Source organism: Canis aureus, chromosome 13 (genome assembly GCF_053574225.1).
Source record: "Canis aureus isolate CA01 chromosome 13, VMU_Caureus_v.1.0, whole genome shotgun sequence".
NCBI lineage: Eukaryota > Metazoa > Chordata > Mammalia > Carnivora > Canidae > Canis > Canis aureus.
Window position 1 is genome coordinate 41,489,098 of NC_135623.1, and position 21,482 is coordinate 41,510,579.

General features: G+C 42.8%; 2 protein-coding genes across 5 annotated transcripts in view; both read right to left on the minus strand.

The window, feature by feature from the left end:
• Nucleotides 1-15,570, minus strand: part of TMCC3 (transmembrane and coiled-coil domain family 3) — a 339,083-nt gene extending 323,513 nt beyond the window's left edge. Inside the window, exon 1 of one of the 3 annotated variants that reach the window (XM_077845839.1) lies at nucleotides 15,441-15,570. In XM_077845839.1, the coding sequence (XP_077701965.1) occupies nucleotides 15,441-15,449 (9 nt within the window). In that variant the 5' untranslated portion in view covers nucleotides 15,450-15,570. Of the gene's footprint in view, nucleotides 1-14,909; nucleotides 15,032-15,440 lie in introns of those variants that run through there. The other 2 variants (XM_077845838.1, XM_077845845.1) reach the window with 2 other exon arrangements.
• LOC144282334 (uncharacterized) overlaps nucleotides 1-21,482 on the minus strand; it is a 106,633-nt gene that overhangs the window by 23,352 nt on the left and 61,799 nt on the right. Inside the window, exons 8-9 of one of the 2 annotated variants that reach the window (XM_077845848.1) lie at nucleotides 20,004-20,089; nucleotides 16,366-16,539 (exon numbers count right to left, since the gene is read on the minus strand). The exons of the other annotated variant lie outside the window; for it this stretch is intronic. The gene's annotated coding sequence lies outside the window, so the exon portion shown is untranslated. The remainder of the gene's footprint in view (nucleotides 1-16,365; nucleotides 16,540-20,003; nucleotides 20,090-21,482) is intronic. 2 annotated transcript variants of the gene reach the window in all.

Below are 21,482 nucleotides of genomic sequence, written 5' to 3' on the forward strand. Positions count from 1 at the left end.
TGTGTACGGAAGGAGTACATACTTCTGGCCTGGGTGGCTCAGTCAATTAAACATCCAGCTCTTGGTTTCAGCTCAGGTCATGATCTCAGGGTCCTGAGATTGAGCCCAGGGTCAGGCTCCTCAGTGGGCAGTCTGCTTGAGATTCTCTCTCCATCTGCCCCCCACTTCTAAAATAAAAAATAAATCATAAAAAAGAAAGGGAAGTATATGGTTTCCTTAAATCCATCAGCTAAACCTTATGAACAAAATAAAGCCACTCAAACACATAATTACCTAGGAGACCTATGAAAAATAAAGGTTTCTAGGTCCTCTCACAGAAATTCTGATTCAACAAGTCTGGAGTGAGACTGGAAATCTGTGTTTTCCCAAAGCTCCCCCACCCCCACCTACTCTCACCAACGATTCTAATAACCAGCCAGGTTTGTGAACCATCAACAAGAAACTACACTCAGACTTAGCACATGACTGTAATATGTCTTTCATAAGGACAGTATTTAGAGTTTACAAAAAGTGCCTTCACATCAACTGTTTTTTTTTTTTAATTAATTTATTTATTTATTTTTGATAGACAGAGAGAGAGAGAGAGAGAGAGAGGCAGAGACACAGGAGGAGGGAGAAGCAGGCTCCATGCCGGGAGCCCAACGTGGGACTCAATCCTGGGACTCCAGGATCGCGCCCTGGGCCAAAGGCAGGCACTAAACCGCTGAGCCACCCAGGGATCCCCCACATCAACTGTTTTATCCCCATTTCACAGATGAGGAAAATGAGGCTTACGGAGGAGGTCCAAGGTTATATGCCTGTATGCGTCAGACTTCACTTCAGATGCCACAGTGTAATGCTGTCCCAACCATACCATTATTCAAGCACCAAATTTCTGAGCACCAATGAACTCTTACCTGACCTCAGGTCTTACTTCACAGAGGAACCATGCAACCAACCAACCAACTGTGGTGTACCTGGACAATTTGTGCACCTGTCCACAGTTCAGAAAAACCATCTATATCCTCATTAATCACTTTTCACTATATAAGCACTAAAAAAAAAAATCTATTCAAAGGGAGCTTCAACACATTTGCAGAATGCACAGCTTGTAATATTCTAAAGTAATTCCATTTTATCACTTATAATGAGAAATTATTTGAAGATAAGGAAAATAAGTGTATCCACTTCTGCAAAGAGAAGCAATGTCCATACTTTACTAATTTCTGTAACATTCTGCTGAATGACAATTGCTTTTTTATTTCAATGCATAATTCTGAGTTTCTAGTTAATATAACTTACCAGGAACCTCAAAAGATAGGAACATGGCTTCTTACAATTGGGAAAAGGAGTCATGAACATAAAATTTTATTTTATTTTAATTTTTAAAAATTGGTAAGGGTGTGTATGCGTCTATGAGGAGGCAGCAAGTGAGACAGGAAGGAGACTGAAATGCCTTGGTCTGGGATAGGTTTCTGGTTTTCTGTCCTCGTAGCTCTGTGTAACTTATTGAGCATGGGCTATAACAGAAAAGGCTGGTTCACATACTAGAAAACAAATTGCAGACACACCTGGAACACAGGGGAATCTCTATTTATAAATTATGGCTCACAGCCCAAATCCAGTGACTTCTCTTTTAATGGCCTACAAGTTAAGAATGGTTTTAACATTTTTAAACAATTGGAAAAATCGGAGAATATTTTATAACCTGTACAAGTTATATAATTCAGATTCGTGTCCTTAAATAAAGTTTCAATGGGACACAGCCAAACTTATTTTATGTATCATCTATGGCTGTTTTCACACGACAGTGGCAGAGTTAAGCAGTTGTGACAAGGGTCCATATGACCTATAAAGCCCAAAATATTTACTATCAGCCCTTCAAAGAAAAAGTTTGCTAATCCCTGCTTTAAGGGGAGATGTTTGGTTGCTTCCTGAAAACTGATTTTGACCTAGCCTTTCTATGCTGAACATGAAAGAGAACACTGAACTTAGAATCATCTCAGATATATTTTCTTTGATACTGACCTAAAATGCATAGCACAGTCTAGATACTCTTCCTGGATGTTCCATCACTGAACTGACACCACTCCTGTGGTTTCCTAATCCAGAAGTAGGGGCAGGGTAGGGCTTCAGAACATACAGCTCCATTATTAGAATGACAGATGTCTAAAGAGAGGCAGCCAGGCATACTAATCCTGCATGGCCCTCTGCATGGGCCATGTCTGAGCCCTCCTTTCAGTACAGAATGGATAGCTTTACCCAGTCAACAAATACTGTGGCCATTTTTTCAGCACTCATATTCAAAAATAGGAAATGCAACATATAAAGTATAATTCAAATGAGAATGAATGGCAGGAGCTGCTATTGCCCCCCTTCCACTGAAGGCAGGAGGGTAGCTTCTCAGTGTCCAGACAGTTCTGGTCCATTACCAGCAACCTAATTTCTGCCTAATTTCTGAAGCATGAATTAGGAAGGATTTGCTATTGTTGCACCAGTCAGCTAATTCAATTGTCAGAACATTTCAAACCTCGTAATTGAGACTGGAAAAAGTGGGAGTCTCACTCCTTTGAACTGCCTGTTAGACTATTCCATGTCACAGCTTGCTTGGCAGTAGGAATAAGAAAAATTCTCCATTAGGAAATTAATGTTTATAAATACCCTGGAATGCCAAAGAATAAGCATAATGATTTAGAATAAATGTAACCAGAGTTGCTTATTATTAACTTTGCAAGTACATTTTTTAATTTGTGGCTTTATTACACACATTGATCATTGGTTCAACTTTTTTTTTTTTTTTTTTTTTTGAGCATTTGATATTAGGTTTTTGTCTTTCTTGTGTATACTGGCCCAAACCTTAAAGTATTTTGCTCACATTTCAAGCATTTAATCCAGGAAAAAAAAAAAAAAAAAGATGGTTTTGAAGAGTCAATGAAGTATATGCAAAATACGTAGTATATGCAAAATACTTAGCACAGTGCCTTGCATGTAGCAAGCATTTAGTAAATGGTGGTTTTTATATTAACAAAACATGCCAACAACTATGCTAGAGAAAGAAGTCTATTTTGAAGTAACACTAGCTTACAAAATAAAGATGTTCAAATGCACACAGGACCTAATTTGAGGTGACACCCTGTCTTATTTCTAAGGCTTATGGGCCTAGTTATTGGCCAAATTTCAAAAGACCTCACATAACTATTTACATTTGTGATCAGAATCTTCCAAAGTTGGGGACACCTGGGTGGCTCTGTCAGTTAAGTGTCTGACTCTTGATCTCCACTCAAGTCTTGATCTCACAGTCGTGAGTTCAAGCCCAGCACTGGGCTCCACGCTGAACATGGAACCTACTTAAAAAAAAAGAAAAGAAAGGAAAATAAACCTCCAAGGTCACAATTAGCAGCAATCTCACTCTCACTAAACCTTGTACTTGCAGACTGTGGCTATACTGGTTAGTTGTTGGGCTTGCTGAGGATCTGTTCTTTGAGGTTCTCTTCTGAATAAGAAGGGGCACAAGGCAACCAAGAGCAAAGGAGAACAGAGGCAAGAGATGGTGCTCCCAACAGTCTCCTCTTCTTCTCCCCAAGGGTAAAACACTGTCTAGTATGTCAGGGAACTGCAGGGTTACTTATTTAGCTAATACAAGATGAGATTCCTTTGATCATTCACCAGGTACTGACTGATCCCCCACCGAGGGCCTGCCATGGCTCTACACACTAGATACATCGATGAATCAAAAAAACATACTCGAGCTCACCAAAGTGGACTGACTGACTCCACCTATGTGACATTAGTACAAATAAGGAGTAACTAAGATCTTAAAAAAAAAAGCGCACACACTTATACAAATATGGAAACGACATTTGACAAAGGTGGCATCACACAGGGGTGGGGAAAGGACAGATACTCGGTAAGCATTGCTGGAGCAACTGGTTATCTATATGGGAAAAAACTGAGCCCCTATCTCGCTTAACATTAAATTTAATTCCAAGAGGATAAATGGTCTAAATAGTAAAGGCAAAATTTGAACTTTCATTAGAAAACACAGGTGGGGTGCCTTGCTGGTTCAGTCAGTTGAGTGCCTGCCTTTGGCTCAGTTCATGATCCAGAGGTCCTGGGATCGAGTCCTGCATTGGGCTCCCTGTTCAGTGGGGAGCCTAGATCTCCTTCTCCCTGCCGCTCTGCCTGCTTGTGCATGTTCTCGTTCTCTCCGCCCCCCACCCCCACCCCCCGTGTCAAATGGATGGGTAAAATCCAAGAAAGAGAGAGAAAGAGAGAAAGAGAGAAAGAGAGAGAGAGAGAGAGAGAGAGAAAGAGAGAAAGAGAGAAAGAGAGAAAGAGAGGAAGGAAGGAAGGAAGGAAGGAAGGAAGGAAGGAAGGAAGGAAGGAAGGAAGGAGAAAGGAAGGAAGGAAGGAAGGAAGGCAGGCAGGCAGGCAGGCAGGCATGGAAAGATTTCTTATGGAACAAAAAGCACAAACCACAAAAAAATGAACTGATTACTCCCAATACGTTAACATTCATCAAACTATTCCATTTAGAAAAAGACACAAACTGGAAAACTCCATTTGCAGCTCAGTAAGAAAAAGTACAAAAGAAAAATGAGTAAAAGATACAAACTGATAATTCACAGAGGTGAAAACTCAAATGGCCAATGGATACATAAAAATACATTGGACCACACTCGAATACATAAAAATATGTTCAGGGTGCCTAGGTGGCTTAGCTGATTAAGCACCCGACTCTCGATCTCAGCTCAGGTCTTGATCTCAGAGGTCATGAGTTCAAGCCCCACACTGGGCTCCAGTGCTGGGTATGGAGCCTACTTAAAAAAAAAAAAAAAAGTTCAATCATCAGAGAACCACAAATTAAAATCATGATGAGACATTTGACTTGTGTCAGATTGGCAAATAAATTTAATGTGTAACAGTACCACATGTTCAGTAAAAATATAGGCCATTCATAAACTGCTCATAAACCTCTTTGGAGGGAAGTATGGCAGTAGATGACCTGACAGTATGCTTGCCCTACAGCCCCTCTACTCCACCCCTACGTGCCCTAGCACCCACTAACAAGTACATACACAAGGGCCGAGCAGCACAGCTTTGAAATAACCTAAATATATGGCAAAAACAGAAAGGACAACTTAATTATGTAGTATTCCATTACATGAATATACTTAGTTCTAAAAATGCACAATGAGCTACTGATATCAGATGGATAAATCTCATATACAACGTTGAGCCAAAAATCATATGTGTGTGTATATATGTTGTGATATATATACATATAAAGTTTAAAGACATGCAAAATAATAGCACCCCTTAAGGATATATGCATATGTAATAAAAATATTAAAGTGCATAGATATGTTAAATTCAGGACAGAAGCTTCCTCTGCTTGGCAGGAAAGTACTGGGAGAGTGCCATCTCTACTGGGTTTTTTTTTTTTTTTCTTTGTATTAGGATCTTTCATTGAGGTATAATTTACATAGAGTGATATGGATCTTAAGTGTACAGTTCAAGGAGTCTGACACACACACCATGTAAACCACAAATCAAGAAGTGAAAATTTTCAGCACCCCAGGAAATTCCTTCATGCCCCTTTCTAATCAGTCCTCACCAGGAACCACTATTTTGATTCTTATCACCATGATTTGGTTTTTCCTGTTCTAGAACTTCACATATATGGAACCACAGAGTGTGCACTCTTTTGTGTCTAGTCTGAGATCCATCCGTGTTCATGCATAAACAGAGTCTGTCCTTTTTTTTTTTAAGATTTTATTTATTCAGAGAGAGAGAAAACATGCAAGTGGGGAGAGAGGCAGAAGGAGCGAATCCCAAGCAAACTCCCTGCTGAACAGAGCTCCACGTGGGACTCAGTCCCACAACCCTGAGATCATGACCTGTGCAAAAACCAAGAGTCAGATGCTTAACTGACTGAGCCACCCAGGCGCCCCTAGTCTGTTCCTTTTTATGGCTGAGTAGTATGTATTCTATTTTATAAATGCACTACAGTTTATCTTCATAATTTTTTATTTTTAAATTGCGGTAGATACATAAATGTCTATGTATTATTCTTTATGCCTTTTTTGTATTAATTTAATATATTAAATATTTCCCCTTTAAAAAAGTATAAGCTGGGCAGCCCTGGTGGCTCAGTGGTTTAGCGCTGCCTTCAGCCCAGGGCGTGATCCTGGAGACCCGGGATCGAGTCCCATGTCGGGCTCTCTGCATGGAGCCTGCTTCTCCCTCTGCCTGTCTCTCTCTCTTCTCTCTAATAAATAAATAAAATCTAAAAAAAATTTTTTTTTAAAGTATAAGTCACAGAGTGCTAGAGATTCTCTAGGACATAAACCTATGGGTAAAACAGCTGGGTTGTACATTATGTATATTGTCAACTCTACTACACATTGCATATTCCAATTTACGACCACAGTCCTACTGAATCAGCAACTTAAAAGGTGTTGCCCAGAAAATTTTCATTTTTAACAAGCTCCCTAAGTGATTCTTTTGCACGTGGGTTTTTTTTTTTTTGGTATAACATGTTTTATAAACCACTGTTTATAAATACAATATGTATTCTCTGTGTTCTGTAACTCTAATGGCTTCAATCATTACTGCCTATATGCCAATAATTCACACATTTTTATCTTTAAATAACACTTTATCCTGCACTGTAGACCTCAGTAATCGTCTCCTGTAACTCTCTCTACATGAGTGGCCCCCTGGTTGCTCCAACTCCAAGTGCACAAACAGAGGCAGTCTGCCCAGGGCCTACTCCTCAGCCTTCTCTGCAGAGGTTTAGGTCTCAGTTCGTAGCACCACCATGTTTTTACTAAACCAGAAACCTGAGAGTCTGTCATTCTGCAATCCTCTCCTCCTTTATCCTCCACATCCTATTTGTTACTAAGGGTTGTTCATTCTACTACTAAAACAGCTCTTGAATAGAACAGGCGTCTCCGTTGCCTCTCCATCTCCCTAGTCCAGGTCATTCTGGGTCATTGCTGCAGCCTCCTAACTAGTCAGTCTCTCTACCTCCGATCTCACTCCTCCAGTCCATTCCCTACCTTGTGGCCAAAGGAACCTTCTGAAAAAACACTGGATTTTCAAAAATGTGCTTAGGACCTCTCAATGGCTTTTCATTGTCTTTGGGACGCTCAACATAACTTACAGAGCCTTTCATGGTCTGGCCTCCCCCTACCTTTCCAACCTCATCTCTTGCCATAACTGCCTTGCTCTCCACCCTTTTAGCTACTCTGAATGTATCTCGCTTCCCTAAATGCACCATTCCTCCCTCTCCTTTTGCATATGTTGTTCATTCTACCTGGAATGCAATCCTGCTTCTCTTTCCCTGGCTGCCCCTGCTCATCCTTTAAGTCTCAGCTGAGCAGTCACTTCCTCTAGAAGGCTTTTATGAGCCCCCCAGACTAGGTAAGGAACTCCCGCTACAATACCCTAGCAACTTGTTTTCCCTTTGCAACAGATTATAGCATAATTGACAAAACTGTTCATTTTCTCAGAAACACTACAAATTCTGTGAGATCAGGGTCATGCTTACCCACAATGGATTCCTAGCACAAAGTACAAAGTCTATTTTAAATAAATAAAAAACAAATAAATAAAATCTTAAAAAAAAGAAAGCTATATATTATATGCAACATTTATGTTTTACTCTTCCACTGCTGTGGCAATCCTCATCTGCCACCAGAGAAAAAGTCCACCAAAAGCAGCAAGAAGTACATGCAGAAGAATGAAACCAGACCACTTGCTTTCACCACACACTAAAATAAACTCAAAATCCAGTAAAGACCTAAATATGAGACCTGAAATTATAAAAATCCTTGAAAAAAAATAGGCAGTAATTTCTCTGACATCAGCTGTAGCAACACATTTCTAGATGTGTCTCCTAAGGCAAGGGAAACAAAAGCAAAAATAAACTACTGGGACTATACCAAAATAAAAAAGCTTCTGCACAGTGAAGGAAACAGTCAAAACTAAAAAGCAACCTACAGAATGGTAGAATATATTTGCAATCGACATATCCAACAGAGGGTTAACATCCAAAACATATAAAGAACTTATACAAAAAAAAAAAAAAAGAACTTATAGAACAAAACACCAAGAAAACAAAAAATCGAATTAAAAAATGGGCAGAAGACATGAACAAGGATTCCTCCAAAGAAGACATCCAGGTGGCCAGCAGACACATGAAAAGATGTTCAACATCTCTCATCAGGGAGGTGCAAATCAAAACTACAACATCACACTGTCAGAATGGCTAAAATCAAAAACACAAGAAACAACAAGTGTTGGCGAGGATGTGGAGAAAAAGGACCATCTTGCACTGTTGGTGGGAATGTAAACTGGTGCAGCCACTGTGGAAGACAGTGTGGAGGTTCCTCAAAAAGTTAAAAGTAAAACTACCCTATGGTGCAGTAATCACGCTACCGGGTATTTGCCCAAAGAATACAAAAACACTAATTCAAAGGGATAGATGCACCCCTATGTGTATAGCAGCATTATTTACAATAGCCAAATTATGGTAGCAATTCAAGTGTCCATTGATTGAGGAATGGATAAAGAAGATGTGGGGTGTGTGTATGTGTATGACAGAATATTATTCAGCCATAAGAAAAATGAAATCTCACCATTTGCAACAACATGGATGGAACTACAGAGTTCTATGCTAAGTGAAAAAGTCAGTCAGTGAAAGACAAATGCCATATGATTTCATTCATACGTGGAATTTAAGAAACCAAACAAAGGAGCAAAGGAAAGAAAAAGAGACATAAACCAAAAAAATGGACTCTAACGATAGAGAACAAACTGATACTCCAGAGGACAGTTGTGGGTGGGTGGGTGAACTAGGTGAAGGGGATTAGAAGCACACTTATGAGTACTGAGCAATGCACAGAATCGTTGAATCACTATATTATGCATCTGAAACTAATATAACACTGTATGTTAACTACACTGGAATTAAAATTAAAACCTTTAAGGGTAGGAGGACAAGAAATGGCGAGACTCAGAACTAGCCAGCGTGATTCTCAAACCTTAAAAAAAAAAAAAAAAAAAAGGAGCCCTATGTATTTTTCAACAGTGTCACACCTCAGTTACAAGAGAGGCACAACGCTTGAAATCTCGTTAGGATTACAATGATTGAATGGAAAGGCTTTTGGCAAAAGGATCGAACGTTTATATTTTTTGTGGGGGGATTTTCAGTCTAAGGCACAGCTGGGTACACTCAGCTGCTGCCAAGGATGGAGGCTGTGTGTGAATTCACCAGCAGTTCACCTAGAGCAAAAGCTCTCAATTTTAAATCCCCAACCCTCCAACTCACTTTTTGGGGGACATAAATATTAAAAACACAAATTCTGATGCCAGAATGCCTGCTTTAAAATCCCTGCTACATGATTTATTAGCTGTGGTATGCTGAGCAAATTACTTAGCCATTCAGCGTCTAACTTCCTCATCTGAAAATGGGAATAACACAGCACTTATTTCACAGGTGTGTTGTGAGGATTAAATGAGTTAAATACACATAAGGCACTTAGAGTAAGGGCTCAGCGAGTGTTCAACATATCTGGGGGGATACGACTAGGTTTGGAGAGGGAAGGACGTGAGACAGAACAGAGAAAACAGAAGCAAAAGAAATGTGCTATGTAATGATAACTGAGCGCCTTGAATTCACTATCTTTCAAACCCCGAAAAACCTTTAATGCAGGTTAACCAGTCCAAGTCGAGGGCCTAGTAAATAGCTGAGCTGGATTAGGATCCAAGTTGTCTGTCTCCAGACACCAAGCCCTGAACCACTAAGAAATACTGTTTCCCATCTTCATATCTGGCCCTGGGGAATGGAATTCCATCCCCAAGGTTGTAAAGGAGAAAGGGAAGCAAAAAGATTTAACAAATGGAAAGGAAGAAAGAATAAATACGGCCAGGCTCATCTACTTTCCCCATGTAAAAAAAGGTAAAGTGATGTTTCCCTTCATCATTCCTTCAGAGACGAAACAGAGCCTCCCCACTACCTTTGTGGACACTTTGAACTCAGTAAGCCAGGTTGGTATCAAAATCACTATTAAACATGTAAAAAGATTCACAGATCCTTCTCAACCTAAATCCAAATGTGAAATGGGAATATGGGACATGAAATCCAAGAGTGGGCAGGAGAGCAGTGGATGGAAGCACTGGGGACACAGAAATCATGCATCTGTCTAGAAGGGCAAGACCACAAATTCTTGTTTGGCCTGGAACGTCAGAAAAACAACTTAACATCCCTGAGCATCACTTTTTTCATCCGCATAAAGGGAAACAAGAACCGTCTCCATGGATAATAACTCTGATGCAGTGTTAGGAAGAAACAGACAGGCACTCTCACGCATGGAGGTGTAAACTGAGGGTAATCTGGTAATCTCTCTCTTTCTTTTCAATTTAACAAACTTATAATGTGCCAGGCGCGATACAAGTCACTTTAAAAATATTAACTTATTCGGAGCACTTGGGTGGCTCAGTTGGTTAAGGGTCTGCCTTCAGCTCAGGTCATGATCCTGGGGGTTCTGGGATCAAGTCCTGCCTCTCCGGCTCCCTACTAGGCAAGGAGTCTGCTTCTCCCTCTGACCCTCTCCCTTGTAAGTAAGTAAGTAAGTAAGTAAGTAAGTAAGTAAGTAAATAAATAAATAAATAAATAAATAAATAAATAAATAAATAAAATCTTTTAAAAGATATACTAACTTAGGAGTACCTGGGTGGCTCAGAGGGTCATGATCCCAGGGTCTTGGGATTGAGCCCACGTTTGGCACCCTGCTCAATGGAGAGCCTGCTTCTCGCTCTCTCTGCCTCTCTCTCTCTCAAATAAATAAATAAATAAAATCTTAAAGGATGCCTGGGTGGCTCAGCAAATGAGCATCTGCCTTTGGCTCAGGTCGTGATCCCAGGGTCCTGGGATCGAGTCTCACATCCGGCTCCATGCAGAGAGACTGCTTCTCCCTCTGCCTGTGTCTCTGCCTCTCTCTGTCTCTGCCTCTCATGAATAAAATCTTTTAAAAAAAATAAAATTAAAAATAAAAATAAATAAAATCTTTTTTAAAAAGATATAATAACTTATTCAATGTTTGTAGTAGACTGGTTTGCAAAAATGGTAGCAATAATCTCCTATACTATATCCCTGTCTTTGGAGAGTCCTCTCCCACACAGACTCTGAGTTTGGCCATGAGATTGACTTTGGTCAGTGGGACAATAGCAAATGTGACACAGTCAGATGTCTGAAAAATGTTTGTGCTCTGGGTTTGCCCTCACTAGCTGCTCTTTGGAACCCTCAGACTACCACATAAAGAAACCCGAGCTCGCTGACTGCAGCATGAGATTCCATTTCATGAGGTCCCTGCCGGTCAACTCATCTGTCAACTACCAGACATGTGGGTGAGGCCAGCCTAGATCCTCCAGCTACCGGCTGACCTAGCAGGTGACCAGAGATGCATGAAAAAACCCAGCAGAGCTCAGCTGGGCTGGCCCAAACAAGAGGAGCCACCTAGGCAACCTACAGACTTACGAGCTAAGTAAAACAGGTTTAAGCCAGTAAGTTTGGGGGTGATTTGTTATGCAACACAAACTAATACAATCCTCATAGCAATCCAATTAGGTAGATATTATTATTATTCCTATTTTATAAATCAGATGACTGAGGCAAAGAGAAGTTGACTTGCACAGGTTGTAAACAGCAGAGTTAAGATTCAACCCCAGGTAATCTGGCTCCAAGTCTATGCTATTACTTGGAGACATTACACACATTTAAATATATATTCTAAATATATATATATTTCTTCTCTGTATATTCTCTATACTACTCTGCTTCACCTAACAAAAGTAGTTTTTTTTTATCAGTTGACTCAGAAATTTATCATACAGATACACTCATACATGTAAAATCACGTATGTATACGATTATTCCCTGTAGCACTGCCGATAATAGCAAAAGACTAGTACAAACAATCCTAGTGCATCCACACAAAGGTATCCCATATGCAGCCATAAAAGGAACCAATAGATCTACAAATACTGATCTTAGGTACAAGGAAAAAAGCAAAGGCACTTATATGCTATATTTACATTTGTGTGTAAAGGGGGGGGGGGAGTATGAATATGTAACTGCTTATACATGCACAGATTATTTCTGGAAGGAGACAAGAAATGGGTTTAACATCAATTACTTCTGGCTAAGCGGAACCAGCTGGCTGGGCAACAGAATATGAGGAACAATTTCCACTGTAAATATTTTCATATATTTTGAATTTTTATACTGTATGGTTGTATCACCTATTAATTTCAACTTGAAAGGCTGTTCTGAACACGAAGGGAGATGATAAGTGCCTGGCATAGAAAAAGCAATCAATCGATAGTAGCTACCATTAAAATTACTTTTCTACAAATGATTTCTAATGCTAATACAAATAATTTTTTAAAGTAGCCAATCGTCTGAAATTCCTGGCTCTGCACAGGAAAAGAGCTCATTTTGGATGCAAAAGTAAAGAAGGAAACATTAACCAGCTAAGAGAACAGGTGAAAGAAGAACCCAACATATGGCTTCCCCGGTGGTCATGACATAAGGTTCAAAGCACTGGGCAGGGTGGGAAAGCCCCCCTCTCCGCCTCTCCCCAGAGAAACCCAATTATTGGGCATCCTCTGTGCTCCGACTTTGTGCATTCTCTATGCACCTTTTCTTTCATTCAGCAACATCAAATGGAAGTAATTACTTTCTATTCTAACAGTGTGTCTGCCCTCCCTCTGCAGTTACCGATCTACAACGGTTGAAATGCTGCCACACACATGTGCCAAACTGCTAAATTATCTGCTTCTCTGGAACCAGAAATGATCTGGGGCAGGAGCAGACAATTTGCAGGCAGCAGAAAGTAATAGCAAAAGCCAGGGCTTTGGTACAAATCCCAACTTCAACACAGAGCTGAGCGGCTAGAGCAACAGACTCAACCTTCCAGAGTTTATCATCCCATCTGTAAAATGGTGACTGACAGTCACTATTTCACAGGAGTCTTGGGAACACATGTACCACGGTACCGAGTACAGAGTAAATGTTCACAAAATGTTACTTTCATTATCACTGGGGGCATTCCAACTGAGGTCCAACCACCTTTTCTCCATCTCCCACCCCTTCCTCTCTCTCTCTCACACACCCCAACAATGAGCAACCTTCGGTGTACATTAAAGGACTCCCACCTCTCCCTTCCACATTAGCAAGTCCATGCTACCTCCAAAATCCATCCAGTCTCTCCACCTCTCTCTATCACACCTGCACACAAAGGTGGTCTCTCTACCATGACCATCTCCATTCTGTAATTCATTCTACACACAATAGCCAAGTAGATCTTCAAAACAAGTAAACCAGATCATATCACTGTTCCTCTGCTTAAAATTCTCTAAGTAACATTCCTCTGCATTTAGGCTGAAATCCACATTTCTTACCATGGCCATCAAGTCCCCATAGAAATTGGTCCCTATCTCTCCCTCCAACCTCACTTCATTCTACTCATTCCATCTTGTGTACACTCCATTCCACTTCAGCCCCAGGATCCTCTTTCTGTGTCTCACACAGGCCAAGTCTATTCCTGCCTCAGAGCCTTTGCAACTGATGTTCCTCACTCTGGAGGACTGTTTCCCCAAACCTTCACACAGCTGACTTCTCATGTAATTCATAGTTCAAATATTAACTCCCTAGGAATGTCTTCCTTGACCACAGAAACTAAAATGGCTTCACTCCCTGATTTACTCCTTATTTCGTTATCCTGCTCTTATTTTCTTGATAGTACTAATCACTATCTAAAATTAATTGTGTATTTGTTTACTTCTTTACTGTCTAAGTTCTCAACTAGAATATAGCTTCCAAGAGTACAAGGCTCTTTGGCCATCATCTCCTCACTGCACTCCTAGAGCTTAGAAGGGTACCTACACACAGCAGGTGCTTAATCTGTTTGCCTTATGGTGGTGGCAGTCGTGTTTAAAATGCAAAATGAGTGGGCAGCCCGGGTGGCTCAGTGGTTTAGTGCTGCCTTCTGCCCAGGGCCTGATCCTGGAGACCCAGGATCGAGTCTCACGTCAGGCTCCCTGCACGAAGCCTGCTTCTCCCTCTGCCTGTGTCTCTGCCTCTCTCTCTACCTGTGTCTCTCATGAATAGATAAATAAAATGTTAAAAAATAAATAAAATAAAATGCAAACTGAGAGCTCCAGTCCCAATGACTCCATTTAACAGGTCTGAAGTACAGCTCAGGAATCCGCATTTCTAGCAAGCATCCATCGTTTTCATCCTTAAACGAACAAGATGCAAATCATATTTTAAAATACTCGGTCAACACTCTCCATCACCAAATCTTGCTTCTCCCTCTAACACATCCCATCTAGCTTTCCTTAATTAACCTGGTGACGCTAAGGTAAAAGAAGGTTGCTGACCCCTGAATTTGGAGTTCAAGAAAGTAACCCCACCTGTTTCCATTCCTGCCACTCCACCAATGCCAGGAATGCCAAACCAGCTGGCCAGCCTGGCTGGAGTCCTGTCCTCCGCAGAAACACCTGAGCAGGTTTGGACTCACTCCAAAAGGTAAGGTGAATTTCCATGCCAGTTCACTAACAGACTTTCCAGAGGCAGCTGGGGCCAATTCACTCTTGCTCTACGCGCCCCCCAAACACCACTCCCACCCCCCCACCCCCCATCAACGTGCACAGCACTCGATTCTGGCACCGGCTGCAAAGCGGCAGGCCAGAGTTCCCTTTAAAGCAAGCGAGCGGCTGAGAGAAGTCTCTGAAAAAGCCACTCGGTGACCCAACAGGCACATACACGCCTTCCTGCAGGCAACCTCGCACTCCCACCCGAGAAATCCACAGGCTCTGGCGGCAAAAAGTCTTACTCTGTTTTTCCCGTTTCTTCTCACCTTTGTCTCTTTAGAAAACACCGGGCGCCCTCGCCTCGGCGCCCGAACTGTCCCTGGGCTTGGCCTGGAGGCCCGGGAAATGTCAAGGGTGCCCCCTGGGACTCGCAGGCGTCCGCTGGGGCTCCCGGCCGCGTGAGCGCTAGAGCCGAGCGCACCCCGCGGCCGTCCCTGGGGAGCCCCCGCCGCCCCCGCCGGGCCCCGCGCTCCTGCTTCCCCGCTCCCCGCGGCCCGCACCCCGCAAGCGGGCGCCTCCCCGAAACTCACAGGCTCGCGCGCCCGTCGCCGCGCTCCCGGCTCGCAGGGCGCACCCTCCGGGGACGCGCCCCGGGAGCCCGACCGACGGCAGAGTTTACGCGGCTGCCCCGAGGGAGCGCGGCGCGGAGCAGCCCACGCGGCGGCGGGGGTACCGGGCGGGAGAGCCCCGACGGGGCCGGAAGGGAGCCCCCCGGCTGCCAGCTCCCGCCCCCGCCCCCGGCCCCGGCCCCGGCCCGCCGCCCCCGGCCCTCGCGCCTCCGGGCCACGCGCACTCACCCTCCGCATCCTGCCGGCGGCCGTGCTGGGCGCCGCGAGGGCCGGAGCGCCGTCCCCTCCCCGCCCCGCGCGCGCGCACACACACACACACACACACACACACACACACACACACACACACACGCGTGCGCCGCGGCCGGCGAGCGGGCGAAGGCCTCCGGGGGGGCGGGGCGGGGCGCGGGCGCAGGGTCCCCGGGCGCGCCCCGCGTGCCGCGCTCCAGGCCCTGCCGCCCGCCGGCCGCGCTCGTCCCCGCGCCGTCCCGCCCGGCCGGGGCAGCCAGGTCCGCGGAGCCCGAGGGGACTGGCGGCCCGGGATGGGAGTTGTCAGCGCCTTAAAAGTACATCCCTTCCCCCGGGGGGTGGGAGGATGGCCCGCCCGGGTCCCGTCCTGCTCTTTGAGGTGCCCTGGTTGTCCTGAGCATTCGGAGGAGGGATGGGGGGAGGGTTAACGGTGGGAAACAGCACATCGGCCCCGGGCTAGAGGAAAGACCTCAGGGAACAGAGACGGTCTAGGCTTATCCAGGAGAATGGGTCTGCATCCCCATGACTGCAAAACCCTGGTCTTCCCGGCAAAGCTCTGCGTGCAAAGCCTCCTCTTCACAAGGGGCCTCCCCACCCAGGCCCCAACCCCGCCAAACAACAGGGAAATCCTATCCCCAAATGCTAATGCCTCTTGAGAAAAAGAGGAGGGAAGCGGGATATCTTCCTCCTGATCATGAAAACACTGCACACTCCTGAGCCAGGGGAATGCAGGATTCAAATCTTCAAGAACGAGAGTAGGATGGAAGGATGTGAGTCTTCGGGGAAGAAACCTGGACTTTTCCCGATTTGCCTTCTGCTGAGCAAAGTCAATCAAATAGCACGAAATTGGAGGCAGCCTGAATTCAATGGGGGTGGGGGTGGGGGGTGGAAATCCCTTGTTTACCAAAGGATCCTTTGAACAGCATACAAAGACTCCTGCGTTTTCAAACCAGGCTGTAACAGGTAAGCAGCAGACAGCGGTGGGAATGCAAAGGCTTGTGCTGGATAAACACGACAAATGTTCCGGCTTTTACATCGCGTGGATGCCAATTATCGTGGCAGATCACCCTTATCAGCGCTGTCAAAGGAATATGGTTATAATTTTCTAACATTGATAGAGTGTCAGCAGTACTATAGAGACCAAATGTTAAACAGACTAAGTAGCTTTATGATCTAGTAATAAAACCATTTTCTCTTGATTTCTCTTTGTTGCCTACCTGCACAGAGAAGAGGGGTGGCTGAGATATCAGGGAGAAAAAAAATAAGGGAATTAATGAAGACTGCTAACCGCCTTTTTACTTTAACTTACGCTTGACATACAGTAGAGGTTTTTTTTTTTTTTTTCTCTTGATATGAATCTCTTCAGATTGGCCTTTGATGTTTTGCTTTTGGGGAAATAACAATTTCAGTAAGGCTCCGAGAGGGCAGGTGATTTGCCAAAGATCACACAGCTTATTAATGGCACAGCTAGGATTGGAACTCAGGTCCACCCACTTAATCCCCACATTTGACTGCCCTCCTGTGCTCTGCCTCAGAGAAAAGCAGTGGGAAAATGTTAAAGTAAAAACACAAGCTCTTGAAATAAATCAGTCACTTCCTATCTCTGGGCTTTAGCTTTCTCATCTGTAAAATGAGAACTTAGATTAAATAGATCGAAGGACCTATTCAGAAGTAAAGCTCTAGAGGATGACTATGTGAATATTCTGTTCTTAGTATTGTAGGAAATCCTAACGTGCAGGTACCACGTTAGTCACTTTGGTTTGTGTGGTATCTTACCACAGCCGCTTCTCTTACACTGCTTGTACTGCTTCCTGCAACACCACCTCCTCCTCCTGCTTCTAATGCATGTTCTTCCCTTTGTGGATGCACTAATCCAATTAACGTTAATTTTTTATTTAACTCCACTGAGACCCCTGGAGTGAGGGAGGTAGTGTCCGTTAAGGAATTGTTAGTTTGAACTTCCAGCATTAGTTAGCCTGCATAATTTTTAGACTCCCTTCAGAAACCAAGACTATTCAACTGTACAGAATAAATGACAACACATCAAACGCTAATGGAACACAGTTCTACTGCTCAGCTACGGAAATCCCCGGGTCTCCAATGCTATCATTAACTAACTTGAAGAACCAATTTCAAAGTGAAACCAGACTGAGTCAAGATTTTTCTTTTTTGAGGGTGAGGAGGAGGGTCTTATGTTTAAAGGTTCTTCAAGAATGCTTTAATGGGGATCCCTGGGTGGCGCAACGGTTTGGCGCCTGCCTTTGGCCCAGGGCGTGATCCTGGAGACCCGGGATCGGGTCCCGCGTCGGGCTCCCGGTGCATGGAGCCTGCTTATGTCTCTGCCTGTGTCTCTGCCTCTCTCTCTCTCTCTCTCTGTGTGTGTGTGTGTGACTATCATAAATAAATAAAAATTAAAAAAAAAAAAGAATGCTTTAATGATCAGAGTTATGTCTCCAGTTGTTCCTGTCACAGCCTGATTGGGCTTCTAAAATGTGACATTATGGTTTCCTTGAAAACCACCTAATATTTGAGAATAGGATACATTTTTTTCCTTTTTATCCTTTTTCTTAATTGTGTAACAACATCTTTACCAGTCACAAATAGTGATACTCAGCCCTCTTGATCTCTAGGCTGAATTCATAAGTCTCTGTCTTAAATACAGCAGGAAGTATACTAGGACAACCTAACTTATTTCATTCATTATTAACATAAATATAACAATTGAGGCATTGGATATAACAATCGAGCAAAAATGAACCAGTTTGCAATTTCACATAAAAAGTAAAAAAAGCGGGGATCCCTGGGTGGCTCAGCGGTTTAGCGCCTGCCTTTGGCCCGGGCACGATCCTGGAGTCCCGGGATCAAGTCCCATGTCGGGCTCCCTGCATGGAGCCTGCTTCTCCCCCCTCCTGTGTCTCTGCCTCTCTCTCTCTCTCTCTCTCTCTCTCTCATAAATAAATAAATTTTTTAAAAAAGTAAAAAAGCAATGAAAAATTTGGTTGACTTTTTATAGATAAGAAATGTTACCAATTAGCATAACTTCTTTTTAGCCTGTCATCCTCCATTTGGAAATGCGTTAGTAATGAAATGTTGTTTTTCTTTGCCATATTCTAAGTTAGAACCCTTCAGAAGTCATCTATTAAATACTTACTACAGGGCACATATTAATGGTTGAATCAATTCATATTTCCCTAAAACAGATGAAGAATGATTTCAAGGGATCAAAATGATCACAACTACACATATTGAGCACGTTCTATGTCCTAAGCACTGTGACAAGCCATTTCACATGGATCATTCTGTTTCATCTTCTCAGAACCCTACCAGATAAATATTATCTCCATGTGATAGATTAGGAAACCAAGGTGTATTGAGATTAATGCTTTTCAAAGGTTGCATTGCTAATAAGTGCTGAAGATCTAACCCAAATCCGTCAGACTCCAGAGCCTATGAGATTAACCAGAGACAACTGCATGCTAATGGATCACCAACTCTTCTCTCTCTGGAATGTCTTCAACACAGTGAGCCAGGAATTTTATATCCAGTAAAACTGACTTTCAGGTATCTATACTAGAATAGAATGAAATTAAGTGAGAAAGGATTATTTTTTTAGCTATTTATAAAAGGTTTTTATTTATTTATTCGTTCATGAGAGACACAGGGAGAGAGAAAGAGAGAGAGGCAGAGAGAGAAGCAGGTTCCATGCAGGGAGCCTGACATGGGACTTGATCCCAGGTCTCCAGGATCAGGCCCTGAGCTGAAGGTGACGCTAAACCACTGAGCCACCTGGGCTGCCTGAGAAAGGATTCTTAGAGAAAATGAGTCCTTTAAAAAAATGTATAAGATTTGAATTGGAAGAGTGAAGAATATTCTTGATAGAGGATAGCAGCATGACCAACAACCCGGAGGTCATGACAGTAAAAAAGACTGGATCTCCTAGTGAATCCTAGGGCAGATGACTAGGGAGGCAAGTCTGGTGGCCAGTTAATGAGGGGCTGGGGATACTCAGCAAGGTATCATTATTTTATTCCAAATTTTTAAAAAAGATTTATGTATTTATTTGAGAGAGAGAGAGAGCACAAGCTGGAGGGTTAGAGGGAGAGAGATTCTCAAGCAGACTCCATGATGACTATAGAGCCTGACACAGGGCTCCATCCATTGACACTGACACCACCACCTGAGCCAAAACCAAGAGTCAGACACTCAACTGACTGTGTCACCCAGACACCCCTCCCTTCCAATTTTTTATTGCATATTCACAGTCACTCAAAACTATTCATTTATTTTACCATTGAAGGCCTGCATGGTTGCTATACCATTTCTTCTCCTATTGTCCTTGTCAAGGCCTTTTGGACTTCTCTGAGCACTCCACTGATCCGTGTGTGTGGCCTAAAGATGCAGGGGTGGAGTGGGAAGAGCTTCCCTGGAGCTATGTATAGTCTTTGTCAAAGGAATTTGATTCACCACTTCCCTCTGAGGTTTTGTGCCAGGATTCACTCCCTACCAGATACTTGGAAAGACAAAATTGACCCACACTCTCACCTGTAGTAGTATTTCCATATTCTTTTCTACTCTTTGTCCAAATGCGTGTGTTTACTTGGCTATCTCTCCTGCTAGACTCTGAGTTCCTTTAAAAAAGGGATGTAATAATTAATAATTCTTCTTAATAATTCTTACATAACTAGGGCCTATCACAAAATAGGTGCTCAATACATGTTTAATAAATGAATAAATGATGTTAAAAACATAATATAGTCTGCTATTTCCCCTCAACAGTTTTCTATATTTTCTATATTGTTACAACAAATAGTTTTCTGTATTTTCCTTAAAATTACCTTACTTTTACATGACTTTAATAATTACCCAATTGGCTGCTTAATTATGCACATCATTGATGTATTATTGTTTTAACCATGTTACCATTTGAGTTGTTTCTGCTGTTTCGAAATTCCTTGTGAGTTAGTAGGTAAAGTATGACTTGGTATAAAGAAAATTTGGAAGAGGATAATGTGAACATAATCTGGATCAAATGGTCCAGAGGTAAGGAGACCCAGTTGGGAGGATGACCTCAGTCACAGAAGAAGAAGCTGATGAGGTGACCAGAGCCAGGACTAAGATACTGGTTGTGGAAATGGGAAGGAAGAGACAGTTTCCACATCCACAGCTAAAGCTGGAAAGATGTAGCCATGGATTTACTCCCAGTGGGACTAAATGTATGACAGATGGTAGAGACTGTCCTGTGATGAAGAGCATTATTTTAGCACCATGGACAGGCCCTGGATTGTCAGGGAGGGGCTCTGGGTGGTATGGGACCATTATTGCTGTCAGAGCAATAGTAAGAAAATAAGTAAATAACTTTTAAAAATGATTAAGCATGTGCTAATTAAAACTTTATATGCATTAACTTATTTAATTCTCACAAGGAAACAGGCACAGAAAGGCTATACAATGTCCACCAAGGTCACACAGATAGCAAGTGGCAGAGGTATTTCTGAACCCAGATAGCTGGGCTTCAAAACCCACTATATCATACTCTAAAAGGCAATTATGATCAAGTATGATAAATGTTATGAAACAGAAGTATCAAAAAAGGGATATTTGAAGTATTTGGAGGACAGAGAATAGAAGAGTATTCTGGGAAAGTTTCTCAGAGAAGAGATCACTGGGACTACAGGATTCCACCAGAGCAGAGAGGACCAATAGGCCACCTGGAGCCCTGTGTTGAAGGGTTCTGAAACCATACGCAGGCTCAAGAAAAGCCTCCTGGGTGATCAGTTAGCAAATGAGGGGGATGATGATGGGAGCCCTAAGACTAGAAGGTAGGTGGGCCAAACAATGAAGGATCTTGTATGTAAATTAAGAAGTTTAGGCATTTCCCCTAAAAGCTATGAGAAACCACTGAAGAGATTTAAGCAAGATGTGGCAGATAACATCTGCACTTTAGAAAAATCATCCTAAGATTTTAGAGTAATGATAGCAGAGTAAAGCATGATCACAGACTCCCCTTTTCCTAATACCTAA